Genomic DNA, 21370 nt, shown 5'->3' on the forward strand with positions numbered 1-21370 from the left:
TGGACAAAAGGGATAGGTCAAGGGAAAAACATTCCTCTTGAGGAACAGAGTCCATATATTACAAACCTAGTGCACTCTACTTCTTTTAAATCAATGCAACCTGCAAGTTCAAATTTAACCTTTTAAATAAGCCAATTTTACCTTATCTCAAATGAATAAATATGCTGCTTTCAACAGCTCTGCCAAGTCCTCTATGCAATGAGCTAAGTAAGCACTAACAAACAAGAACAGGAGAATCCTTCAGGCAAGAAGAGAGGTTGATTAGCAGAGACAGCACACATACCATGCTCGGTCTGCTCTCACACCAGTGTGGCTTTATTAGCTTCAGTAAACTTGTCCCTCATTTACAACAACATCGTGAAGAAAAGAATCAGCTGTCTATTTTAATTGTGAAGATGAAGTGTTGCTGTAAAGCATGTCCACCTGCCAGTAGGTAAGCTCCAGCATGCTGAGTGGTTAGCGTTGGTTCAGCTCTTGTGGGCAGGACAGCAGTTAACTCCCAGCCCTGTGTGCTCCAGAAACGCAGCCTCTGCTGCCACTACATACAGCAGAAATACCCCAAGTACCCTGTGGCACGAACTGCTTTCTGCATGGTGACAGTCATTGGATGGGTCCCAACCTTTCTTCAGGTCCCGTGCTAAAAGCCAGTGCAAGTGCTCCAGCCCTGAGCACCTTCATCACCCAGCTGTGAGATCCAGCCGCAGGCACAGCAAGAGCTCGACACCGTGGCCTGGAGGGTAAGCCCCCACAGCAGCACTTGCCAGGCCTCCTTGTTCATTCTCACAGCCATCCGCCTGGCTGCAGCAGGTCCCAGCCGCATCCACCCTAAACCCTGAGCAACCACGGGCTAGGAAGAACTATTTGACAAAACTCTCACCTTGGTTTCTCAAAGTACCCTGTTAGTTCATCTAGAGCAGAGCTTATACTTTAACTCCTACTTCATTCACGTCTCACCTCCACTTCCCACCTGTTCACCAACATAATTGTAGACAGCACACACCCAAATACACGCTTATAGAGGGTAACAAAAAGGCAGTCAGAGCCCCCCTTGAGGTAAAGCTGCAATGACAGCTTGCTGGCATGGGATGGGCTCAGAAACTACGTTGAAGAAGAAACCCCACATCAGGTTCTGCAAGAATGAGGACACAGCAGAAGCTGCTAACAGTGCAAATCCCCAGATGGCAGGTCTTCCTGCTAGCACAACTGTTTGTTTTCTCCTGCTACTGTCACATTTCCATCACATCATGACAGCATTTAGTATCAAGTCTTTATTAGAGGCCAGCCTTGTTAATACAGCCTCTCCTGAAATGATGCCCTCCTCTTCACCCTACCCCTGGTTGGCCCCTGCTAGAAATCAGATTTCCTTGTTAGGTTACAGTCAAAGACCTGCCCTACCAGTCCCAAAAACCCACTGCCTCCTCTTTCACACCACATTGCTCCCAGTGTGGCGGAAATCAGCCCCGGATGTGGTGCCCAGCCCAAGGTGCTTGAGGAATCAGGCACAACTGGAGCATGAGCTCCGGCCACAAGCTCATAAAGGCAGCCTGAGCACCACTGCTCTGTGCTTGGCAACAGTACCCGTGCTAGCATGAATGCATGTGGACTACAGTTTGGTTTTACTTATCACCACTGAAAGATCTCTTGCTATACACTCCTCAACAGCAGCAGTTCAGGCTGTAATCACCTAGTTTCCCTTGAGCAGAAAGATTGTCTTCTCTTGCCCCCACCTATTTTGTCTTCTGGAGCTGTAGATCATTCGTATGTTTTATGTTTTCTACCTTCCAGCACACCTACCCTTTATAATCACCTTTAAATTGAACCCCAGTATTCCCAAATAATTGATCTAGGGCTTTAACAAAACAACAACAAAAAAAAAAAATCACAACCCAGGACTGCAACAGGGTACTGCATACTAACGTTGCTCTTCAGGAGACAAATGCGTTACCAGAAGGAGTGTGAAAAAGCCATCCCAAAATTTATTCTCAAAATGTCAACAGAAACGCATCAGTAGATACTCAAAACTACAGAGTTCTTAAAAGTCATACATTCACAATGCAGAAAACTTGACAATTGGGATGCCTTTTGCATGTTCTATGTAACAATATCCATCTTACAGTGTAAACAGGTACTGGTATGTTCTTACTTACAAGTCCAGCAGGAAAGGCACAACTCGGCATACAGAGATCATAAGCAAGAATCAGGTGCAACAACATTACACAAACTTTTGGTAATCTGCATTTTTGGGGCCTTCCACAACAGAGACTGGACTTGATTTCCTGCAGTCAAAAGACTTCTTTCCATTGTTCAGTCCTTCCATACCAAATGCTCAGTTTCCAGTCTGGTTTAGATCCCATTACACATAGTTCCAGCAGACGTTAGAGGAATAGTGAAAGGTCAGTCCAGTAAAGTCTTCAGGTGCTTCCACTAATACATCAGGTTTTGGTTTCAGATAGTGCATGGAAGCATCTGCTTGAATCTCAGTTCATTACAGTGGTCATTAATAGAAAAATAGACACTACATCTACAAAAGGAAAAAAAATGAGGTAGATAACTTAGAATCCAGATGACCATCCCAGCAACCTTCATACAATACACATGGATCATTAATTACCATTTTGGCAGAATGCAAGTTCACAGACCACCAAGAAACTTAATGACCAGAGTAGGAATGCCATCCAAAAAACCCACAAAACATTTAACCTAAGCATGAATACTTCATATTTAAATACAGGTTTACACAGACTGATCTTCTAAATTACCCAAATTAAAAAATAAAAATAAAAAAAAGAAATCTCTTGCGAAGGAAACCAGTTCCCATGCCTAATTGCAACAGTCACCTGAGATTCCTTGCAGAGCTTTTAGACCTGACTTCCCAAGGCAAGTCTTCCCTTTCAAGAGAGGAAAAAAAAAGTATATACATACCCACCCATGTTTGTTTGGGGCTCTTGGTATTGAAATAAAACATCTAGGAAAAACTGCACATCTTTGGAAGTAGGAGTTTTGGCACTACACTTGGAGAACTGTCCTAGTAGTAGTATTAAATAAGCAGCAGTCAACAATACAGAGAATCAATTCCTTAGAAGCAGTGATTAAAGAAAAACAGCAACTTCCTTTCATAGAACTTCTGAGGCAAAAAAGGAATTTAAAAAAAAAAAAGACTTTGTAGTTCTTATAGCCATTATAGTAAAAAGTACATTCAGAAACCACACAGAGCCAAAAATCCAAACAGAAAAACTACTTCTAAGAGGGTGGCAGACATTCTAGGATATTTACCCGCATTAATAGTTTTCATTTCTCATCAGTAAATATAAGCTTTTCCATCAACAGTAGGTTGTTTCCACTCTATTCAAAACCCCCAAGTATTCCACTCTAAACAAAGAGGTAAATATTCTAACCTTTGGAATTTCAAGTTGTAGAAACTTCTGTAAGGCTGTACACATTAAAGTCACACATAAGAACTACTTTGCAAGACCCGCATCTTTCCAAATAGAAGGAAATCCTATTCTTTATTATTTACTATTTGCAAAGCAATATCATGATTGTACTCTGGGCAACTCTTACAAAGACAACCATAAAATCATTTGCACATCAATAGGAAAATAGGAGGCTGAAGTGGAATCTCTTAAAAATATATGTTTGTGTATATATATCTTTGTTCTTTTTGTACGTCAACTTCACTAGAGTTTCTAGCTAACAGCAATTTTGTTCTCCTCCATGAAATGAGGGAACTGATGTTTTGGCACGTTGTCTGCAGCAGCACCACTGGCCTTCTCCGTATCAGAACCAGTCCCAGACTGGGTCCCATCTATTTTGGAAACCGTAGCAGTATTTATTGCCGAACCACCCCCAATGGTGACTGGAAGGGTAGGTAAGCCACCGCTCTGGATCACCGAGATCTCGTTAGTCTTCATTGCTATGCCATTGCTGAGTACCGCTGCATACTGATTCCATACTGTGGGGTCAATGCTCACTGAAGGAGGCATTATATCCTTTGGAAACATTTCAGATACCTTCTTGGGATCATTCCCCAGCAGAGCCATGGGGTTATCAATTGAAAGCCTTCTTCCCCGCCTGGCAGAGTTATTCCACATGTGAGTTCCTACATGGACCTTTCAGAGGGAGGAAATAAGTAAAGAGAATCATTAACATAGCAGTTCTTTTATGAAAAACCCGAGTTCTACTTTGCTTGCAGTTAAGCTGCTCAGAAGATACATATACTCAGTGTGCACAAAGGTAAGTATTTAGGCTGGTTAGTTCTTGTATTTGTCCTCAGCCTTCCATGTGTAAGAGAGCCATTCATCAGCCTTATATCACCATGGCTCTTCAGAGTTTGCTACTGAAATATTTGGAGGACTGGTTTCTTACGCTTACTTTAAATGACATTGGCATTCTAACCACCCAAGAAGAGCCACACTTGCTGTGAACAGACTGCACTGAAAAAATACTAGTTGATGAAAAAATCACCAAGGAATATGGAAGAAGCATTACACCTAGACTAAAAGCTTCAGTGCCACAACACAAACCGCTGCTGCTTCCTGCAAGCAATTGCTCGCAAACTGTAAAGCTGGAAGTCCTCCCTCCCCATCAGCTTTTATGCAAGAAAACTGCTTTAAAAGGTTTCTCACAGGAACAGAAAAGCCGCTGTATGAGAGGGAGTTGCAACTTGGAGTAAATGGACTTGCAGTACTTCTCTAACTTGTCCTGCATGATGTTCCAAACCATGCAGTGAAACACATGTATTCTGTAAACATCATTTTGTAGCATTTAAACTACAAAAAGACTGTCTTGACAACTCCAAATCCAAACAGAAATCAAGTAATTGGCTTAGTACAGGCTAAACCTCCCCTTCCATCATAAAAAGAAATCAAAGACAGCAGCAGACTTCTGGACAGTTTAGCAAGCCAGCTGTGTGAACAAACTCAGGAAGGGGACAGAAGTTAAAGATGACCATTTGAGGAACTAAAAGAAAAATCTAAGATGTCCCCAAAGGCAGGACAAATGTTATCAATAGTCTTTTCCACTCCTGTAAGACTTTCCCCAACAAAAGGGAATCCCAACCCAAGAGATGGCTTACTTTCAGGTTTCCTTTCGTTGTGAAGGCTCTCCCACAGATGGTGCAGGCAAATGGCTTCTCACCGGTATGGGTCCGTTCGTGAATCTGCAGGGCACTGGCAGAGGAGAAGTTCTTCCCACACGTAGTGCAGATGTGCTGTTTGGCTGGACGGCAGAATTTCGGTCGTGGCACAAGGAGAGGGGCAACACCAGGGGAGAGAGCTGGTGGGCCAATGAAATGGCTAGTGCTAATGGGACGCTCGCTCGGCATTTCCATTTTTATGAGGGCTGGTGGGGCCCTAACAAAAGCAGCTGGAATACTAGTTCGGCCTGGAGAGAAAGAACAGATAGATAACACTTCTCCCATCTCCTGTGGCCAAGCTTAAATCTGGCTGAGATACCTAAATCCTTGCCTTTGGAGCTGCACATACCTGAGCAGCACACTTGCTGAGCCCTGTAAAGCCATGCAGTAGGGCTGCTACTAGGCTCAGGAAGAAGTTGACTTATCCCTGGTTTTGTTAGTGAGCTTAAGAGTTAGGAAGCCTCACTTTCTGATCAAATTTAGGTCAACAACAGCTTCAGTGCTAAAGAGCTCAAAACCCCCTCAAAACATTCCAGCAACATGCCACTCTTTTGTTAAAAGCTTTTACAGGAAACACCAACGTGTATCTTTCGAGAGCTACAGGGAGCTATCAGGCAAATCCATGAAAGGCATTAAGTGCATAGCCCCTGTCTACTTTTAGGGCCTCTGTACTCCCCCTTGCAGGAGAGGACAGCACTTAAGTCTTTTAATTTTGAGTCTGAGTCACAAAAATTCCCCAGGGCATGCACTCCTTTGCTAACAAAGAAGGAAGAGGAAAACCAAGGTGGTTTTGACTCCTGTTGATCCTTTTAGAGAAGGATTTCCTCCAGTACTGTTCCCCCACCCCAAGTTATTGCCAGCATCTCAAATTACTCACCATATTCTCCATTTGCAAAGTGTAAGCCAGGTTCTTCTTTAATGACCTTCCGACCAATATTGCCGTAAGTTAAATCCAAAGCAACAACTCCTTCCATTTCTCCTGAAGCATTCTCAGGACCCTCTGATTTATTTCCTGTGCCTGCGTCTTCCTGACTGTTGAAGCTAGGTGACTTCGACCTCACACTCTCGGCTTGGCTGTTGGCTGGGGACAAAGCCTGGATGGATGCAGACTCAGAGGCAGCAGGACTCCTGCCGTTCTGGTAATCTGGATCTCCTGCCACAGAAGATGAATCATTTGTCATGCCATCACTTTCTGCGGAACCATTGTCGCTGGACTTCACGCTGCTTTGCCGTTGCAAGTTCAAAGCAGAGCTGACAATCTTCATTTGATTCTCCAGTGCTGCAATACCAGAGAAGCCAGATGCCGTGGCTGGAGATTCTGATTGTGCATCATATGGAGTAGGAGGTTTTGAGGAACTCCTAGGGCCATCCTGAGACTCCAGGTCCTCTTCCATCTCTATGTTCTCCACGTTCTCATCTGGGCGGCTGATGTCTCCGTTCTTCTCAGCTGCAGCAGGATCCACATCAGTGTTGTCAGAGGTGTTTTCGGGTATGGGTGTATTAGGTATCTGTCCCCCCATATGCATGCGGATGTGCTGCTGCAGCACAACTGCGTTTGTAAACTTCTTCTGGCAAATAGGACATGAATGTTGCATCTTCAGAGGAGTATTGGCTCGGTGGACACCATAGTGAGTTTTAAGGTTCCCTTTAGTGGAGAAGGCACGACCACAGATCTTACACTTGAACGGCCTCTCTCCAGTGTGAGTACGATAATGCATTTTGAGGGAGCTCTGACAGCTTAGCACTCTGTGACAGATCAGACACTCATTGGGGTCAGCAGTGGATTTGTCAATGTTTTCAACCAGCTGCTGAAGCTTTGATGTTTCAGAGCCTTGCTCGTTGGACCCACCAGCATTGAAGATGCTCGTGCTGCAGGCAGCTTGTGGTGAACTCAAGCTCTGCTCTGTTCCTGATTCGTGACCGACTGCCCCTGATGAGGAAGAGCCACCTTCACTTTCTGGAGAAGGCCTTGACTGCAGGTCACCAGAGAACGTACTGGGCAGGGACTCCTTGATGCCTGCTAGGTTGGACACATTCTGAGGTGTGCTGGTGGCCGCAGAGGTAGGCAGGGTTGTTAGGAGAGGTTTGCTATCCACAATTAGGTTGGACTCATCCAGTGGCACAGACATCCCATAAGGGATTCCGCTGCTAGTGGGAACATTGTCCAGGTGCTCAGGAACTGGGTACGGATTCATCTTTATGTGGGGATATTTGTCTTTGTGACGCTGAAAATGCACTTTAAGGTTTCCTTTGGTTGTAAAGCGGTTGCCACAAATGTTACACTTGTAGGGTCTCTCACCGGTGTGGGAACGGAGGTGAATCTGCAGGGCACTGTCATTGCCAAAGACCTTGCCGCAGAATTTACACTTGTGTTTGAAGAACGGCTCTTCTGCATTCGATTTGCTTTCGGACACGCAAATATTGGGAGGTTTCCCCTTCACCCTCTTTGAGGAATCTATTACAGAAGAAACAGCCGAAAGCGGATTTTGGAAGATGACGGAGTGGGAGGACTGAGGTAGCAAAGGATTCGGGAACCGAGAAATAGAGCCAGGGAAGCTTCTGCTTGCCTCCGGCTTCAAGGGGAAGGAGGAGGAAAGCCCGGCAGCTAGCGAACCAGCAGCCGCAACGCCAGTGTTAGAATGAGGTAGTTTTCCTTGCTTCAAGGATTCCAGTGATAGGCTCTGGCTTCCAGCTTTTTGTCCGATTAAAGCAACAGCAGCCGACAGCTGCTGAGACATGTGAGCACCCAGAGCTTTCAGCGGATCAGCAGCAGCAGCTATAGAAGGATGCAGGGCATGGGGAGCCATCATGGCAATCTGAATGCGAATTTGCTCCGTCAGCTGGATTTGCTGGAGCTGCTGCTGCTGCAAACACACAAGCTGCTCCAGGATCATCGGAATAGCATTAAAACTGGCTGCTGAAGAAGAGATGGCATCGGAGGTACGCTGGTTCACAGCCACTTTAGTGCCACGTATCGTCTGCAAAGTCACATTAGTGTTTGGTACTTTGGATTTTGGTAGATAGCTTAGCCCAGGAGTCGCAGGCGCAGCAGGGGGTTCTATTTTAAGGTACATTCCTCCTACCGATTCAGCATCCATTTTTCCTTCTCTCTTTTCCGTAGAGCCAGTGCAGCCCTTTGCCTGAGTGTCCTTGCGTGTCCTGCTATCCATTCGGTCACTTGGGAAGCTCCCTACAGAAGCTTCAGAGAAGCTTTCAGGAGGTACTGCTCCCTCACTATCATTCATGATTAGGACAGGTGGATTTTTAGTGCAATTTTTCTTATGCTCAAGGAATTCAGAGAGATCAAAGAATTCTGCACAGCATTTCTCACAGATTTTAGTTTCCTCTGTTCGGCACCTTTTGGAACTCATTTCACCATCTCCGTCACCTGGGACGTCTTGTGGACTCCCTTAAAATAAAAGAAAGTCACATCGTTAATAGCTCAGTTTACACTGACTTCACCAGAATTTCAAGTTAAGATACACGACACTTTTCTAGTGTCAAAAATCAATTTTGCAGATTGACCTGAAGTCCTATGCTGTTTTGCTACTAGTTCATTGGCAGCCCCCAAGGAAATCTACACCGCAGTTCTGTTTCCCATAAAAACAATAAAGAAGTCTCACAAGGCTTGATGGAAATAAGTTTGTTGCAAATCCTTTTTATATCCCTTAAATCCCTTTTTCTACCTTTACAGGTAGAAATGGAACAGTGGAACAAGTCAGCTAGTCCCTGCAATACAGCTAAATGGAATATGACCTAAGCAAGACAGAAGGTATCATTACACAGGAAAAAACTGATTCTCATAAGCTTAGTTCATGTGTTTGGTTTTCTTTTTTTTTTTTTGAACATAACCTCAGAATTCATAGTTAACGGTCTCAGAAACTCATGGTTGTTAAAAAAAAGAACTTCAGAGTAGTTCTTGATGATACACTGATACATTGAATGACATTCACTCCTCCGTTACAGAGGTAATTGCTACCAAAGAGGGCTGACAGAAACAAAATTTGAGCCCAATATTAAGCTTTGAAACACTTCAAAAGCCAACTCACGTGGAAAAAAAAAATCCTCTATAAAGTCACAGAAGTAAAGAAAAGATGATTAACTTACAAGAACCCCACATCCAAGAATAAGCTTATGTTGATACTGACAATTACTAGCAAGCAAACTAGTAGGCCTGCTTGCAACACTCACGAAGCAGTTCCGGACATGGTACGGATGCTGGATTTAGTTGTGTTTTTAACTTACCCCCCCCCCCCCCCTTTTAGGGAGGGGGAAGGAGAGCAAAGCCAGCCTGCAAGTCCACTCCTGCCCTCCCTCTGCCAGTGCCCCACCGACTGAGCACAACTTGCACACGGACATGCAGAAAACATGATTCAGGAAAATACCAGAATGGGAAGAGAGGTTAAGAGAAATTCTAAACCAAAACAGGATGTTTTTGCTCAATCTAGCCATCTTTCAAACAAACTCACACTGAGCTCGAGGCGGGTGGGTGTTTGGGAGCATGCAGGAGGTAAAGCCTGAGGCTTGTAGAGCTGAGGGGGGAAGCACCGAAGACCTTGGATAATTCACAGCCCACACCAGGTGAAACGTCCTGTAACTCACAGTAATTGGTCCCATTTTAATGGGTGTCAAGGGTGCAGTAACCAAGTGCCTCACTGCCCCTGCTTGCCTCCCACACGCACACACAGTCAGGGGCACTCTGCAGGCCTCAGTCAACAGAAAATTCGTACCACAGGGCCTCGTATTTGGGGCCTGCACCTCCAGTAGTTCACCCCAGGGCTTAGCTCTGATTCCACACTGCTACCCCACACTGTCTCAAAAATGGAACCAAAGACTGCAAGCAGAGGAGCTATTTGCGGCTTTCATTTTAAAGGTGTAACTGAACCGCACATCTGATACATGTGTATATCCTGTACATGGCAGGGTGGAGGGCGAGCATGTCCAAGCAACAACCTGAGCACGTTCACTTACTGTTTCAGGGAAGTGTAAAAGCTCTGTGGGGGAGGATATTGTAAACTTTGACATTTGTAAGGGTAACGAGAATATTACATATTTTATAAAGATGGATAGATACAGCCAACTAATCAAAACTTCAACTGCTTGATGTGTTGACTGGTGGAAAGTACACGTTAAAGTTTTCTTTTAAAAAATAGATCAACTACAAAACACAAATAGAGGCCCCCTTATGCTACAGTCTGCAGAGCAGTACATCCAAATCCGTACGTATGTAACTCTGTTAACCACAAATTTCAAGGTTGCAAGTCAAAACTGCCTTCGAATGATGAGAAGAAATGTTCTTGGTACATCTATGATCATAACCATTCGGATCACTCACATCCAAACAGTCCTACAGGGAGACTGAAACACTTTTTTCCCCCTCCCTCCTTCAGCCCAAACAACCCTCATAAATGAAGGTATTGAGAAGAAAAGCGTGTTTTTTGCATACATTTCCCACTCCAAATATTAAATTGATGCCTCAGAAGTTAATTTAACTATGGACAAAATCTACTCTGCCGATTATTTAAGTACAAGAAGTACATGATGCAGAACTTAGTCAATAAATAGGGTCGACTGAGGTCAAGACTGAACATTTTTAAACTCTAATCTTCGCATAAGTGTGAGCAGATAAAATGGGAAAGAAAGTACTAAACAGTGAAAAAAATACAAGAAGTTTTCGTAAGTATGCTGCACACCGACTCCAGGTCTTCACTTGACTATTTTCATAACTATTCCCATACAATAGGTACTTTACAGACCACAGCCTAAAACACCAAAATGTCTTTTCCAAATCCTTTAGCATTTAAGGTTTTAACTTTCCCTGGGTTGCACAGTAATGTTAGGCTTTACTTTAGAAAACACAAAGCTTTCTTCCAGTCTCTCTCATCTGCAAACACACGCATTTCACACTGCAGTTTGCACCTCCGTGGTAGCAATGCAAAATGCTTCAAGTGGAACAGAAACGGCTGCATGAAAGACTGTAGCCCACCCCAAGGAGATATTCCAGGATAACTATGTCTAGACAAGTCCTCAAACTTTAACTGCTTCAAAACACATGATCGTTATTTATCCCCTTTCCATTGGGAGTACCTTATTTTTCCACTGATAAGACCATACTAAATTCAAAGCCCTTTCCTCCCCCTCCACACAACAGTCCACCTTCCCCATTTTTCTTACACTGAGGAGCTCCAAAAGTGACTTTTTTGGTTTTATAAACAAGCTGCCACCTCAGAGGGCATCTGCAGTAAGCTGCAGGTACGCATGTTGGGAAAGCAGCCCGCCTGCAGCCACCAGCGCCGTCACTGCCACATTTTAGTTTCCAGTTCCCCTGTTTGACAGTGAGGCACTAAGGGAGGACTCCAAACAAATTCAATTCCCAGCTTGTAGTGACTTGCTGCATGACAAGCAGGGAAGCATTATGCCTTATTTTCCCTTCCACCTCAGCAAAATTGAGCATAATGCTTCCCCTATCTTAAACATTTTGTTTTTAAAAGATGTAGTAGAAACAAGGTGCTTGCTTATTGTGCCGTAGCTGTAATAACAAAGCAGCAATCGACTGTTTCTTTACAAAACCCATCTCTATAAACTCTTCATCTCAATTTATCATAGAATATCCAAGTTGGAAGGGACCCACAAGGATCATCAAGTCCTTTGGGGACCACCTTCCCCCCCCCCCCCCCCCCCCAACAAAAAAAATGAGGCTATGTGTCTGAGAGCGTTGTCCCAGTGCTTCCTGAACTCCAGCAGGCTCGGTGCTGTGACCACTGCCCTGGGGAGCCTGTTCCAGTCCACCCAGCCCTGCAGGAGTGCTAGGCAGCCAGCAGCGCACCCCACTCACCCCAGCTATCACACACGGGTGTAGTGGGCTTAATCTCAGGCTCCCTCCCTGCCCAGAAGCCTCCCCGTGCATCTGCTGCCAGCTCAGCCCAAATACTGTAAGAGCACTGGTGGAGGAGCGAGAGCCCTGCCAGAACAATTGCTCGTGCACTCAAGTTAACCCTCTCCAAAGGCTTCCCAGGGATAGGACTTCTATTTTTTTTTTTTTTTTTTTATCTCCCCACCCCCGAATTTCAGGAATGTTATCTCTCAGCATCTAGTTATCCAATAAGTTAGAAGAATGCAGTAAACCCAGCAGGGGGGTTAGATTGAATCACTGGCAAATGGATGGAAAAAATCCACTATTGTGTAGGACAAGGCGGTCATCGACAAGGAGGGCTGATAAAATCCACACAGCTCAAATTAATTTATTTTTTTTGAGGGAATGAGTAAAAGAGTGAAGTAAGCCTTATCTGGTTTGATTTGATTTCAAAAGGGTGCTGCTGGTCTACCACTCATCTGAGCAATTAGTGGCCTATTTTTTTTCTACTGTGAGAAGATTATTTCACCTGAATGAGGTGGAAAACCCCTTTTTTTTTTTTCCCCCGCTTTCTTTTCCCCCTTTTTTAATAGCTTAATACCTCTGGTGAGTTTACTTTTTTCCCCCCACAGGCTAGGGTTGATCAATTTCTAATGCTTTACAGTAACCACGTACTTCCCGATGAGTATTTCACGCAGGATCAGTAAGCATCCACTGCAGCCCCAGCTCTAAAATCAGCTCCCCTCAGGCATGGTGCTTCCCACATTTCCTCCCTGCCCTGTTCCCAGCTGAAAAGCTGGGGCATTTCAAAAACATTAAACTGTCCAAAATTTCCCTTCTTCCCCTACTCCACTTCAAGTTTTAAGCAATAAACACTTGTTTGAGTTAGCAAATACGTGGCTGATGACTTACAGAATTATTTCAAAGGCCTCGATGCTTTCTATCCTGAATTTATCAGCAGCACTTTTGCACCCAAGAACAAGCAGTGCTGCCCCTAACCATTAGGGCTTCCCATGTTTTCAGGTTTTGGCCAGGCATTTCATCACCTACCTCCCGAGTCACCCATCTGAGCTCTGCTCACCCACCTACCCAAGAGGAACACCCGGCAGAGGACAGAGTAATGGTGCACAGCCCCACGTGAGCGAGCGGCCCTAAAACCCCGAGGAAAGCTCCAGGCGAGCAGCACTGCCCCCAGCCCCGGGCACAGCCTCCAGTGCAAGCCCCCAGCCCCGCTCCACCTTCCGAGGCCGTTTCTAAGAGCTTTAAACCCCCAAATTCCTGGACAACCCCCTTGGAAAATGTCCACGGGTTACCTGCCGGGGCACAACCCCGGCCCCAGCGGCGGGGCCGGCCGGCGGGGGGCACTCCCGTCCCGTCCCGTCCCGCAGCCTCCCCCCGGGACCCCCGGCTCAGCCTCCCCGGGGCTCAGCCTCCGCCGCCGCGCACCCACCTGCGCTCCGCATCCCCGAGCATCACCCCCCTTCTTGGGGCTTTGAAGGAAAAGGTGGGGGGGCTCCTCCAGAAGCTGCGGGTAGCCCAGCAGCCTCCCCCCCGGAGGCAGCGGTAGAGGCCGCCCTCGGCCCTACCTGCTCGGCGGCGGAGCCTCCGCGGCTCTCGGTCCTCCCAGCAGCGCGGCCGCAGCTGGAAGCAGGGCGGCCCCGGAGCACACTTAACACTAGTACAGTGTTTAAGACCCGGCTAAACGGCGCAAACCCCGCTGCCAAGGTCAATTGCATGAGAGTCCTAATTGTGAGCCTGACATCAACTTACCACCCACGGCAAGCGGGAGGAGGCAAAGGTTAGAGCAGCAGCTCTGTCAAAACGTCACATGCCGCCGAGCCCAGCCGGGCTCCGGCACTACAACCACTCTAATGTTTCACTTACGTAAAAGGAAAAACAAGCGGGCATCGCCCACCCCCGGGCACCCTCACCCTTCACACCGCTCCCGGGTCCCCCCTGTCCCGGCCCGACTCATGCTTATCCCGCTCCCAGCCCGGCCAACGGGCGAGTTCCGAGAAATAATAATAATAATAATTAATAAAAATCAGAGCAGCACTACCGAGCAACTTCGCTCTCCTCCTCGCTCAACACCTCCCTCGCGGCATCAACACGGCTCGACCTGAGATTGGAATTAAGGGAGAATCTCCAAATTTTTTTTTGTCCGGAAAAAAAGTTGCCGGTTCATACTGTATTTTTAAGAACGAACCCGATTATTTTTTTTTTAATGGCAGCAATCCAACACAATGGGCATTTTCAAGCCCTTTGTGAAAATGCTAATTTTCGCTGTGTAGTATTATTCTCCGGTGACCACCTGCTGATTTTTTTGACCTGTTAATTGATCCTCAGGTTAGCAGAACCGTTTCTCAACGTGCCGCATTGTTCGCAGAGGTGGGTCCCAAATCGCTTTGCACAAAAAAAAAAAAAAAAAAAAAAAAGAGCACTTGCGAAGGAGATAAGGGCTTGATTTTATTATTACGATTGTGTATATACCCGATAATGTCCCAGACAAATCCCTGGGCTATTTCGACTTTGTTATGCAGCTTCATCACTTGGTATTTACGGACACACCTGGAGCGGGGAGGACGGGGCCGGGCAGGGAGATTTGCGGGCGATAAGAGCCGCGGGTGTCGCAGCCGCGAGGTGGCTCTCCGAGAGCGGCCACCGACACCGGGGGTGGCACCGGGGGGCCCCCGGTAGCGCCGCTCCCCTTGCGGCGAGCGCCTCGACCCCAAAAAGGAGCCCCTACCTCCACCCCCCGGCCCATGCAATCGCTGCTCCGGCTCCTGGAGAACGGGGGGGTAATTTTCATCCAGGGTTTTGTTGTTAAAAAGAGAAAAAATAAATAAAAAAGCCCCCCCACCAAGCGCACAGCAGCTGCCCGCTGCCCAGAGGAGCGGTGCCGAGCGACCCTCCCTCCCCTCCCCGCACGCCCCCCCGCCCCAAGCGGGCCGCATCAGGAGTTATTAACCCTTTTGTTTCAGCGCAGCCCCGGAGGTGCCTTTCCAGCAGTGGGCAGAGATTTACATGTGGAAACATCACCTCCATCCCCCAACCTAACCATATGCACAAAGGAAAACAGTCATGCATTAAACATGGGATTTATTGCCTTCTGGCCAGCTTGCCGATTCTTAAGTCACCATTAACCGGACCCAACAATCGCACATTTCGAATCAAAGAAGAGAGGGGGGAGGAGGAAAAAAAAAAAAAAATTAAGAGCCCGAACCTCCTGCGGTTTGGGAATCAGCAGCTCCTGTAACGTGCGCTGGTATCGATCAACTCCAGGCACGGAAAAACCCCACACGAAACCAGCCCTTTAAAAAGGCAGAACCCCCCCCAGAAAGTTCGGGGGGGCACCTACAGAAGTACTCGGGCTGCTAAGACCCAGCCTCAGCCTCCCCTTCCCCACCCGCGACGCGCCCCCACGCGCTCCCCGGGGGTCGCAGCGCCTCCGGGGACCGCGAAACCTCCCCCCGCGGGGAAGTGCCCCTGAAACTTGCCCCCCAGCCCCGGCCACAAGGGTGTTAACAGAAGGGTGAGAGCCCCTGCCCGAGCCCAGGGTGCCGGGACGATGCTGCGGGGCACGACCGCCCCGACCCTTCCCCGCTCCCATGGGGAACAGGGGCAAACAACTGCCCCCCCTCCACCCCTTCCCCTGCACGCCCACCCAGCGCTCCGGAATAATTTTGAGTTCAAATCGAGACTTTTCCTCTTCCCTTCGCAAGGGAGAGTGCTGCGAGCTCCCCGAAAAGGAGGCACCGTGATTTGCGGGAGCACAAATCCCCCCCGCCACCCAAATACAAAGCGCTCACGCACACCCCACATTAGCTCACCGGAGTTATTTTAGGAAGTCGGAAATCAAAGATGGCTGGAGGTCAAGCTACAAAAGGTCCAGGGCGATTGTGATCTCCAACAAAAATAGTCCGAACGCTTTTTTTTTTTTTTTTTTTCTCGAAAAACCCCACAAAAAAAATCTTCATAGAACTACCGAGAAAGTCTTAAATAGAGAAATCGGGGAAACCTACCTCGAGTCATTTCCTACCCCTGAGAAGACGGTTCGCAATTCCTTCCTCTTTCCCCCCTTACTCTCCCCCCCCCAAAAAAAAAAAAAAATCCTTTCCGCCCCAGGCAATTTGGGGTTCGCCTCCCGTGGGGCTGCGCCCCGAGCGCGCACCCCACGCGGGGACCCGCGCGAGTTCCGCGGGACCAGGGTGCCCCCGTGAGGGGGGTTGGGGAGGGGGGGGACATTGGGGGACCCCCTCGGGCAGCGCTGCAGGGCAGTCCCAAGCCGAGCCCCCCCCCCAGGGAAACACCGAGCCCCCCCAGCCCGCGGAACAACTCCAGGGATGTAAGCGCCCCAAAAAAACAGCGAGGAGCCTGTGGGACCCAGGGTGGGGGTGAAACACGAGGGTTGAAAAATTCCCCCCCCCCCCAGCAAGAGCCCCTCTGCCTCCTCCGCGCATCAGCAGGGCTGGGGGGCGCCGGGGCTGCGCGCCTTACCACTTGCAGCATCTGGGGGCTGCTCCTCGGAGTTGATGTGCTGGGGCTTCGCCTGCTTCCGTCGCGACATGGTGCACCAGCATCGGGAGCAAAATAGTAGCAATTATTTTTCCTCTTCACAACAAATTCCTAGAGTTGGGAAATTACCCCCATTGGGCGGAATGCGCATGTCAGAGTAATTATGATTATCAATAATGCATTGCGATTTATCATGGGTCCCTGACAGCTGATTGGCCTGAGTCCAAGGGCTCACAGATTATTCAAATAAGGTCCATTGATCAGGGCGCAGCGGGGCACGCTGGGCGATGTAGTCCCGGCACGGCTCGGCTCGGCTCGGCCCGGCCCGGCTGACAAAGGCGTGCGCCCTGCCGGGGGCCGGGGCAGCCCCCCCCGAGCTGCGGGGAAGGGGCAGGATCCGGCCCCCCCGAGTAAACAAGCGAGCCGGCGGGCTGCCGAGGGACAATACCTTTGTTATCTCACCTGCACTTTTTATAGTGTGCTTTGGGAGATTTGGGGTTTCTCCCTAAAGCGGGCAGAAACCCGGGACAATGCTAATCCCAAAGCGGGAGATAAGGTGGGAAAGGAAAAGAGCCCCGATTGTCCGGGGGGGGGGCTAAGCCGGGCTCCCGACGTGGCAAGTTAGGGGCTTTACAGGCGGCTGCAGCCGGCGTTTGTGCAAAATCTGCCCTTAAGTCTCACTTTCTGGGAAGCCGACAAAAGTGAGCCGATAGTATTTTGAAAAGCAAATAAAAAACGTTAGTCATGGAAAAGGTTCACGCGAAAAAAACTTGATGCAAGTGAAAAAATTGTGTTTTGAAAGTGACGACGGGAGCCAGATTGGTTGGGTCAGCACACGGTGGGTCATTTCCAACTTGTCTGATTCCACGTAAAAACGCCCGATTAAATGCTCCCCACGAGAGCCATCTGGGTGGCCCCTGGCGTTTGGTGGCATGCTGGGGGCACAGTCCCTGTGGTTCCCTCGGCTTGCTGCACCCCGCTTTGCTGAGCCTCAGATTTACTTTGCTGCAAAGCCCCAGAGAGTTACAGAGCAGTCACCTCCACCCCTCCGATTCCCACTGAAGCCAGCTGGACATTGCACAAGCAAAAGTGTGAGGCTCCTTAAGCATTTGGAGATGGGGATTGCAAAACCGGGAGGGGGGAAGACTTGATTTCTTTTGTTTTCCTATTGAATCCTCTACAGGGATTTTTTGGTGAGATTGGTTTGGCTGAGAGGTGATTTTGTGGTGAATTCAGATTTAGATTCAAAGTCGGACTCGACCTGCACTTGCCGGTGCGCTTACATTTTGCTAGGATCTGTGCCTCAGTTTCCCTCTTGTAAAATGAGGATGGCATTTCTGCAGCTGTAGAGCTGTTATGAGGGCAAACATCCACGAATGGACCTATAGATTATTTTTTGTGTGTGTCAGGAGGGTGATTTAGGGTGGAAAACCTGAATTTGGGTAGACAGCACAAAGGTTGGGAGGAAACAATAGTACATAACAAGGCCATGCAATTGCCACAGACACGATTGCACAATACTACAGTCTCATTTTACTGGTTAATTCATCAGCATTTGTAACTTTAAAAAACCTGCATTTTGTACATTTATTATATCATAAAGTTTGTGCCTGTGAACACAAACATGCCAAGTGCCTGTGGTATAGTTCAGGTTTGACTTTTTTTGGTGATGCTTCAGGAGGGGGGAGCTGTAGTTTGTACATGACAGCCATGAAAAGATATTAGCGTTGTAGAGCAAGGTAAACAGTGCATCATGATCTCATTAGTTATATATCCTCTTGGGGTTTTGTTTTGTTTTTATAGTGTGTCTTAAGGGGTTCTATTTAGCTAAGGATAATACAAATCTTAGAAAAATTCTTGCAGAGCAGAAGGTATTGCCCTCCTTGGACAATTACTGAACATGGAGGTCAGGGAACAAATTTTGTTTTTCAGGCTGCTTTTCTTGCTGTTTCCTCTGCAAGCAGATCATTGTCTCAGAAACCTCTACTCTTGATGGGGTACTCTGAATGGACATGTTCCATCAGAAACTTTGCGTTTACTAATATAAAATAGAAGAGATTAACAGGTATTTAAAATCACTCTGACCATTTTTATCTGATGATTACTCCACCCTCATGTTTCCCAAAGAGCTTCTATATATTTGTTTGTTTAACCAGCAGTTTGAAATGCTCTTTGTTTCCAAAGTGTGTCCTGAGGAAATAGACTGTTAAACAAGATTGATAGCAATTGATCCACAGATAGGTATTTACATTGATGAATTTTCTCCTTTTACACTTGATATGCTCAGTATAACCAACAGATTTTCATTTATTACACATAATGCTGCCAGCCCACACCAGCGAATTTATTAAACATGCTGTTTTATGTATCAAGCTGAGACAGACAGCCCTGTACAGTAGATCCATATTTAAAATAAGCATCTCATGTGGAGAATTTGTACTGAATTTAAAAGAATATATTATATGAAATCAATGGAAGTTTTGGTATTGATTTCAGAGTACTGGGATTTCAGTTGGTATGGCTCTATCACACTGAGAGCAGAAGGCGTGTTGGAAAGCATTAACAAGAAAAATAAAAAAGCAATGCACATTGCTGTATTTAAGTAGGAGAAAGCATAACTGACTGGAAAATATAGGAAGAGGGGAAATGTGACCAAAAAACTTTTCTCAGAAGGCACCTCCAGCTAGCAGTGATTATAAATAGGCTGTTCTGCATGATTACATCATATGCAAAAGGCATGTAACTTGGCTTTAGCACGATCATATGGATTAGCATGATTACAGCTTCTGGATTTGAAAAATAGCAGGCTTCCTTTTCTGGCTTGACATTTATTTATTTTTTTAAGAAAAGTCCAGAGGAACAATCTTCTACCACCAACAGAGCTGAGGCATCATCTGTGATAGGCATACTTCCAACAGCAGCCCAGCCCCACCCTCGAGGCTGATAAAAGGAAGCTTTTTTAATGCTGTGCATTATGAGCACGTGGAATTCATTGCCACAAGAAACTGCTTCCAGCGGCAGCAACCACGGCTCTGCCCAGCCCTGGAAATTCCTCTCTTCAGGAATGTCATTGACAAATGATTAGGACTGTGGCAGATCTGACAAGTATGTTCATGGTGATACATACATTTATGTATACATGTTGGCATATATACGTGTGTATACATGTAGATATCTCCATACACACACACTAACACCCACCAAGGTAAAGAGTATTTTCTTAAATCCTGTGCTGATCCTATTCTGATTGGTTCAATTTATTTCTGGGAAGGATGTACACATTTACAACGTAATCTTTCTTTCTAAATTTAGAATTTAAATAAAAATATGTCTTTTTCTAAAAAGCTGTGCTGCTACAGGTTACCTACTTTTTTTTTTTTTTTTTTTTTTTAATAGCTTCGAGAGGTAAGGAAAACAAGCCTTGACATACTCCGAGGCACACCAGTTCACTTTCCTCCTGTATTCTTCCCACCACACCTTACTGCAAGCTTTCAGGGCTTATCTCTACTACATGGAAGATGAGTTGAATGTTACCTGTTAGACGTGTTTAGGAAGCCTCAAGTTTGCTGATATGAAGTTGACCATAGCTCTGTAACTAATGTAGATCAGGGTAATTAATGTTCATTGTTGTGCCAGTTAATCAGGATTGAATGTTGAGTCCCAGGCATTAGAATTCAGAACTGGTTAATAAGTATGTTAAATTCCATGTTGGTAAGTATTTTTGACTCCCAAACTAGACTTTACTTGAAACCAAAGTCAGGAGACACACTCCTGAGACAGTTTTTATACCGCAATAACTATGATAATTAAAGGACTTTTTTTTTTTTTCTTCTCCTGCTTTATAACAAAATAAGCATTAAGTCTTTCCACAGTCAGTCTATGCATCCATCTTTCAAATGAGTCTTGAGCCTGCTGCCTGTTTCTGTGCAACCTGACAGCAGGATAGCAGTTTCAAAAAACACGAGTTCTTGGAAACCGTGTGACAATCAGCATCTAAACAGGGAGGAAAGATGCATATTATGTCTTCACTGAAAGAGAGGGCTGTGGTTCAACCCCTACCTGCATGGCAGCCATACCTGCATGGCAGCCAGCAATGAGGCAGCATGTTAGCACTGCTGACCCACCACCCAATTTGTAGCTCCAGGTCTGCACATACATGCTGGCACCAGCCACCCAAACACATCAGGGACTGAGCAGGTGAAACACCGAGGAACAGGAGAATGATGGAGGAGAAAGCTTTAGAAAGAGGCTTCCTTAGCCTGCTGCACAGGGACAGCTTACGTATTGACCTATCAGGCCAATTAGCATGGCTCCTATTAATACAGGCACTGTACACAGCTTAACTACTTTCTGCACAGGAATTAATACAACTACCCTCACTAGAGCAATACCTTATATGTATTTGCAGGGCAGAATAATTAAAGGGTACACCTGTTAATGAAGAAACTTTAAGCTAAATTTAGGAACTCCTGAATTTGCTCCCAGTTTCTCAAACACAGGGCTAAAATCTGTGAGACCAAATCTTTTGAATATCCTAAAAGGATCTAGGCACTGACATTACTGACATTTAAGAGCTAAAACACTAAGTAAAAGTCATGAAAGCTGCTACCAGGGTATTAAGAGAGATTCATATTTTCTGTACACTAAATGTAGCCTCCAGGTAACAGCATCAGAGAACAGTTATTCACTAATAACAAGTTGTTAAGTGTGAGCCAATGTTCACACTATTTTAATGCTCATGTTAAAGATGGGAACAAACCCTGTTGTTTTAGTTGTTGTGATTCTGCGTAACCATCTGATTGCCCCCATTCCCAGTGTCTACTCCAGCTCCATTAGCTGGGATTTCCCTGAAGAGATTACATTATTTT

The 21370-nt window shown here is 46.4% G+C and overlaps 1 protein-coding gene across 5 annotated transcripts; it reads right to left on the reverse strand.

Annotated features, from left to right (window-relative positions):
• Window positions 1-1954: 1954 nt before the first annotated feature.
• On the reverse strand, window positions 1955-17069 carry SALL4 (spalt like transcription factor 4). 5 transcript variants are annotated; one of them, XM_038166392.2, is made up of 5 exons: window positions 16485-17069; window positions 6012-8543; window positions 5075-5382; window positions 4011-4109; window positions 1955-2521 (listed from the first exon to the last, which is right to left on the reverse strand). In XM_038166392.2, the coding sequence occupies exons 1-5, from the start codon at window positions 16552-16554 to the stop codon at window positions 2516-2518; spliced, it is 3015 nt and encodes a 1004-aa protein (XP_038022320.1). In that variant the 5' UTR covers window positions 16555-17069; the 3' UTR covers window positions 1955-2515. The 5 variants fall into 5 exon arrangements, with proteins under 5 accessions (XP_038022320.1, XP_005010492.3, XP_027328742.2 ...); XM_005010435.6 differs by having other exon boundaries at window positions 1955-4109; window positions 16485-17066; XM_027472941.3 differs by lacking the exon at window positions 16485-17069 and adding an exon at window positions 15818-16025 and having other exon boundaries at window positions 1955-4109.
• Between the last annotated feature and the right edge of the window lie 4301 nt (window positions 17070-21370).

The sequence above is a fragment of the Anas platyrhynchos genome, chromosome 21 (assembly GCF_047663525.1).
Source record: "Anas platyrhynchos isolate ZD024472 breed Pekin duck chromosome 21, IASCAAS_PekinDuck_T2T, whole genome shotgun sequence".
Lineage (NCBI taxonomy): Eukaryota > Metazoa > Chordata > Aves > Anseriformes > Anatidae > Anas > Anas platyrhynchos.

Excerpts from the sequence above, each read along its gene's own strand:
- SALL4 (XM_005010435.6), bottom strand. The coding sequence starts at position 16,554 with ATGTCGCGACGGAAGCAGGCGAAGCCCCAGCACATCAACTCCGAGGAG. Across the intron at positions 5,383-6,011 it reads CTTTGCAAATGGAGAATATG|GCCGAACTAGTATTCCAGCT; the intron begins GTGAGTAATTTG and ends CTTTCTCTCCAG. Across the intron at positions 4,110-5,074 it reads CAACGAAAGGAAACCTGAAA|GTCCATGTAGGAACTCACAT; the intron begins GTAAGCCATCTC and ends TCCCTCTGAAAG.